Source organism: Oncorhynchus gorbuscha, linkage group LG16 (genome assembly GCF_021184085.1).
Source record: "Oncorhynchus gorbuscha isolate QuinsamMale2020 ecotype Even-year linkage group LG16, OgorEven_v1.0, whole genome shotgun sequence".
Taxonomy (NCBI): domain Eukaryota; kingdom Metazoa; phylum Chordata; class Actinopteri; order Salmoniformes; family Salmonidae; genus Oncorhynchus; species Oncorhynchus gorbuscha.
The window spans coordinates 1,494,898-1,501,219 of NC_060188.1; the positions used below are offsets into that span (position 1 = coordinate 1,494,898).

Consider the following 6,322-nt stretch of genomic DNA (forward strand, 5'->3'; position numbering starts at 1 on the left):
TGTCTCACAAAGACACCTGACCTCCCTCCTGTTTCAGCTCATACCAAGGCTCTAACCCAGGACCTCTGTCTCACAAAGACACCTGACCACCCTCCTGTTTCAGCTCATACCAAGGCTCTAACCCAGGACCTCTGTCTCACAAAGACACCTGACCACCCTCCTGTTTCAGCTCATACCAAGGCTCTAACCCAGGACCTCTGTCTCACAAAGACACCTGACCTCCCTCCTGTTTCAGCTCATACCAAGGCTCTAACCCAGGACCTCTGTCTCACAAAGACACCTGACCTCCCTCCTGTTTCAGCTCATACCAAGGCTCTAACCCAGGACCTCTGTCTCACAAAGACACCTGACCTTCCTCCTGTTTCAGCTCATACCAAGGCTCTAACCCAGGACCTCTGTCTCACAAAGACACCTGACCACCCTCCTGTTTCAGCTCATACCAAGGCTCTAACCCAGGACCTCTGTCTCACAAAGACACCTGACCACCCTCCTGTTTCAGCTCATACCAAGGCTCTAACCCAGGACCTCTGTCTCACAAAGACACCTGACCACCCTCCTGTTTCAGCTCATACCAAGGCTCTAACCCAGGACCTCTGTCTCACAAAGACACCTGACCACCCTCCTGTTTCAGCTCATACCAAGGCTCTAACCCAGGACCTCTGTCTCACAAAGACACCTGACCACCCTCCTGTTTCAGCTCATACCAAGGCTCTAACCCAGGACCTCTGTCTCACAAAGACACCTGACCACCCTCCTGTTTCAGCTCATACCAAGGCTCTAACCCAGGACCTCTGTCTCACAAAGACACCTGACCTCCCTCCTGTTTCAGCTCATACCAAGGCTCTAACCCAGGACCTCTGTCTCACAAAGACACCTGACCTCCCTCCTGTTTCAGCTCATACCAAGGCTCTAACCCAGGACCTCTGTCTCACAAAGACACCTGACCTCCCTCCTGTTTCAGCTCATACCAAGGCTCTAACCCAGGACCTCTGTCTCACAAAGACACCTGACCACCCTCCTGTTTCAGCTCATACCAAGGCTCTAACCCAGGACCTCTGTCTCACAAAGACACCTGACCACCCTCCTGTTTCAGCTCATACCAAGGCTCTAACCCAGGACCTCTGTCTCACAAAGACACCTGACCTTCCTCCTGTTTCAGCTCATACCAAGGCTCTAACCCAGGACCTCTGTCTCACAAAGACACCTGACCACCCTCCTGTTTCAGCTCATACCAAGGCTCTAACCCAGGACCTCTGTCTCACAAAGACACCTGACCTTCCTCCTGTTTCAGCTCATACCAAGGCTCTAACCCAGGACCTCTGTCTCACAAAGACACCTGACCACCCTCCTGTTTCAGCTCATACCAAGGCTCTAACCCAGGACCTCTGTCTCACAAAGACACCTGACCTCCCTCCTGTTTCAGCTCATACCAAGGCTCTAACCCAGGACCTCTGTCTCACAAAGACACCTGACCACCCTCCTGTTTCAGCTCATACCAAGGCTCTAACCCAGGACCTCTGTCTCACAAAGACACCTGACCTCCCTCCTGTTTCAGCTCATACCAAGGCTCTAACCCAGGACCTCTGTCTCACAAAGACACCTGACCACCCTCCTGTTTCAGCTCATACCAAGGCTCTAACCCAGGACCTCTGTCTCACAAAGACACCTGACCTCCCTCCTGTTTCAGCTCATACCAAGGCTCTAACCCAGGACCTCTGTCTCACAAAGACACCTGACCACCCTCCTGTTTCAGCTCATACCAAGGCTCTAACCCAGGACCTCTGTCTCACAAAGACACCTGACCTCCCTCCTGTTTCAGCTCATACCAAGGCTCTAACCCAGGACCTCTGTCTCACAAAGACACCTGACCTCCCTCCTGTTTCAGCTCATACCAAGGCTCTAACCCAGGACCTCTGTCTCACAAAGACACCTGACCTTCCTCCTGTTTCAGCTCATACCAAGGCTCTAACCCAGGACCTCTGTCTCACAAAGACACCTGACCACCCTCCTGTTTCAGCTCATACCAAGGCTCTAACCCAGGACCTCTGTCTCACAAAGACACCTGACCACCCTCCTGTTTCAGCTCATACCAAGGCTCTAACCCAGGACCTCTGTCTCACAAAGACACCTGACCTCCCTCCTGTTTCAGCTCATACCAAGGCTCTAACCCAGGACCTCTGTCTCACAAAGACACCTGACCACCCTCCTGTTTCAGCTCATACCAAGGCTCTAACCCAGGACCTCTGTCTCACAAAGACACCTGACCTTCCTCCTGTTTCAGCTCATACCAAGGCTCTAACCCAGGACCTCTGTCTCACAAAGACACCTGACCTCCCTCCTGTTTCAGCTCATACCAAGGCTCTAACCCAGGACCTCTGTCTCACAAAGACACCTGACCACCCTCCTAAAGAGTCTTACCCAGTCGCTCCAGCGAAGAGCTAGCTATTCACAGGGTATGTCCTAGAGATCAGGATTATTCAGTCATTGATATGCACCTGAGTGGTTTGTATGTGATGTATGGAATCCAGGTGAAGGTTCCCCTAGGTACAGTGGTGGAAAAACTCCTTAATAGAAAAGGACTCAAGTAAAAGTGAAAGTCACCCAGTAGAATACTACTTGAGTAAAAGTCAAAACGTATTTTGTTTTAAATGTACTTGAGTATCAAAAGTAAATGGAATTGCTAAGTATATATATTTAAGTATCAAAAGAAAAAGTCTAAATCGTTCAAAATTCCTAATATTAAGAAAATCATACGGCACAATCTTGTGTTTTTTAAATGTACGGATAGCCAGGGGCACACTCAGACAATACTCAGACAATACTCAGACAATACTCAGACAATACTCAGACAATACTCAGACAATACTCAGACATCATTTACAGATAGCCAGGGGCACACTCAGACAATACTCAGACAATACTCAGACAATACTCAGACAATACTCAGACAATACTCAGACATCATTTACAGATAGCCAGGGGCACACTCAGACAATACTCAGACAATACTCAGACAATACTCAGACATCATTTACAGATAGGACTCATTTAAATCGCCAGGGTCACACTCAGACAATACTACAGAAATACTCAGACATCATTTACAGATAGCCAGGGGCAAATGGACAATACTCAGACAATCATTTACAGATAGCAGACAATACTCAGACAATAGACATCATTTACAGATCAGACATCATTTACAGATATAGCCAGGGGCACACTCAGACAATACTCAGACATCATTTACAGATAGCCAGACACACTCAGACAATACTCAGACAATACTCAGACATCATTTACAGATAGCCAGGGGCACACAGACAATACACACTCAGACAATACTCAGACATCATTTTACAGATAGCCAGGGGCACACTCAGACAATACTCAGACATCATTTACAGATAGCCAGACAACAATACTCAGACATCATTTACAGATAGCCAGGGGCACACTCAGACAATACTCAGACATCATTTACAGATAGCCAGGGGCACACTCAGACAATACTCAGACATCATTTACAGATAGCCAGGGGCACACTCAGACAATACTCAGACATCATTTACAGATAGCCAGGGGCACACTCAGACAATACTCAGACATCATTTACAGATAGCCAGGGGCACACTCAGACAATACTCAGACAATACTCAGACATCATTTACAGATAGCCAGGGGCACACTCAGACAATACTCAGACAATACTCAGACATCATTTACAGATTACAGATAGCCATTTACAGATAGGGCACACTCAGACAATACTCAGACATCATTTACAGATAGCCAGGGGCACACTCAGACAATACTCAGACATCATTTACAGATAGCCAGGGGCACACTCAGACAATACTCAGACAATACTCAGACATCATTTACAGATAGCCAGGGGCACACTCAGACAATACTCAGACAATACTCAGACAATACTCAGACATCATTTACAGATAGCCAGGGGCACAATACTCAGACAATACTCAGACAATACTCAGACATCATTTACAGATAGCCAGGGGCACACTCAGACAATACTCAGACATCATTTACAGATAGCCAGGGGCACACTCAGACAATACTCAGACAATACTCAGACATCATTTACAGATAGCCAGGGGCACACTCAGACAATACTCAGACATCATTTACAGATAGCCAGGGGCACACTCAGACAATACTCAGACATCATTTACAGATAGCCAGGGGCACACTCAGACAATACTCAGACATCATTTACAGATAGCCAGGGGCACACTCAGACATCATTTACAGATAGCCAGGGGCACACTCAGACAATACTCAGACATCATTTACAGATAGCCAGGGGCACACTCAGACAATACTCAGACATACTCAGACAATACTCAGACAATACTCAGACAATACTCAGACATCATTTACAGATAGCCAGGGGCACACTCAGACAATACTCAGACATCATTTACAGATAGCCAGGGGCACACTCAGACAATACTCAGACATCATTTACAGATAGCCAGGGGCACACTCAGACAATACTCAGACATCATTTACAAACTAAGCATGTGTGTTTAGTGAGTCCACCAGAACAGAGGCAGTAGGGATGACCAGGGATGTTCTCTTCATGAGTGTGTGAATTGGACCATTTTCCTGTCCTGCTAATAAACATTCAAAATGCTACTCGTTGTGTTGGGTGTCAGGGAAAATGTGTGGAGTAAAAAATACATCATTTTCTTTAGGAATGTAGTGAAGTAAAAGAAAAAGTTGTCAAAAATATAAATAGTAAAGTACAGATACCCCAAAAAACGACTTAAGTACTTTACACCACTGCCTAGGTACAGATCTAGGATCAGCTTCCCTTATCCAAATCCTACCCTTAACCATTAGTGGGGGAAAATGCAAAACTGAACCAAGTTACAATGACACAACTTCAACCTCTTAGAACATGTGAAGTTAACCAAGAGTGTGATGCACTCTTAGAAAAAAGGGTCCCAAAAGGGTTCTTCGGCTGTCCCCATAGAAGAACCCTCTGGGGTTCCATGTAGAACGCTCTGTGGCAGGGGTTCTACATGGAACCCAAAAGGTTTTTACCTCGAACCAAAAGGGTTCTATCTGGAACCAAAAAGGGTTCTTCAAAGGGTTCTCCTATGGGGACAGCCCAAAAAAACTTTTAGGTTCTAGATACACCTTTTTTTTAATCTAAAAGTGAATATATTGAAAGATTTAGAATTTAGACAATTACACAACTTCAGTCTGTATCTCGATCTCTCACATAACCATGACAACCTGACGCCTTTCTCTCCTCACACTGGGATGATTCATACTGTAGCACTAACTAGCCATGCAGAGATCCACACACACACACACACACACACACACACACACTCGCACACTCATTTACTCACTCACACCTCTCTTCCTGGTCACATGTCACAGAGGAGAAGTTGCTGGTCAGGCGGTGTCCAATCACCTCAGAGTGACGACAACACTTGCAGGGGGAGGAGGATCCGAAACAAACAGGTAATCAGAATCACTCAATCGGTCCTCATTGCTCACCTCTAACCTCTAACCTTTCATTTGTCTGATCTGATTTTTAATTGGTAGGTCCTACATTCATAGTAGCGGTATGTCATTTAGCATTTAGCATCTGACAGCCTGGAATTCAAAGGTATATGCTCTATCACCATGGATATAGTACCAGGCCACATCCCACTCCCTCTCTGCTGAGTAACTGTGTGAAGGGGGGTGGGGGGCAGGAAATGGGGGGATTGGGGGAGTGTGAATCGCACCTTCTTATGTGGAAGAGTGAAACTATGTCAGGGAAAATGACTACCTCCAGGGGACATACTGCACATGCAGTGTTTAGTGCCAATCTCTTGAGTTACATGCTAACTAACTTTCTATCTCTATCTCTCCCTCTCCCTCTCTCTCTCTCTCTCTCTCTCTCTCTCTCTCTCTCTCTCTCTCTCTCTCTCTCTCTCTCTCTCTCTCTCTCTCTCTCTCTCTCTCTCTCTCTCTCTCTCTCTCTCTCTCTCTCTCTCTCTCTCTCTCCCCCCCCAGCCCAAGGGCCGTGCAGTGAGCCGTCTACTAGAGAGCATGGCGGCGGACGAGGGCTTTCAGATGGATGAGGATGATAGCAGCTTCTCCGAGGGGGATGAGGACAGTAACCCATCATACCCTCACAACCCCATGAATCCACTAGGTGAGGAGGGAACACTGTCACACACAGTTTTGTATTACTACCCTTGTGGGGATCAAATCATTTATTCCCATCCGAAATCCTATTTTCCCTAACCTCTAACCCTAAATCTAACCCTAACCTCTAACCCTAACCTCTAAC

The 6,322-nt window shown here is 46.7% G+C and overlaps 1 protein-coding gene across 1 annotated transcript in view; it reads left to right on the forward strand.

Moving 5' to 3' along the window:
* Positions 1 to 6,322, forward strand: part of LOC123998881 (BAH and coiled-coil domain-containing protein 1) — a 123,023-nt gene that overhangs the window by 110,769 nt on the left and 5,932 nt on the right. The window contains exons 19-20 of the mRNA XM_046304102.1: positions 5,419 to 5,502; positions 6,043 to 6,200. Of these exons, the coding sequence (XP_046160058.1) occupies positions 5,419 to 5,502; positions 6,043 to 6,200 (242 nt within the window). The remainder of the gene's footprint in view (positions 1 to 5,418; positions 5,503 to 6,042; positions 6,201 to 6,322) is intronic.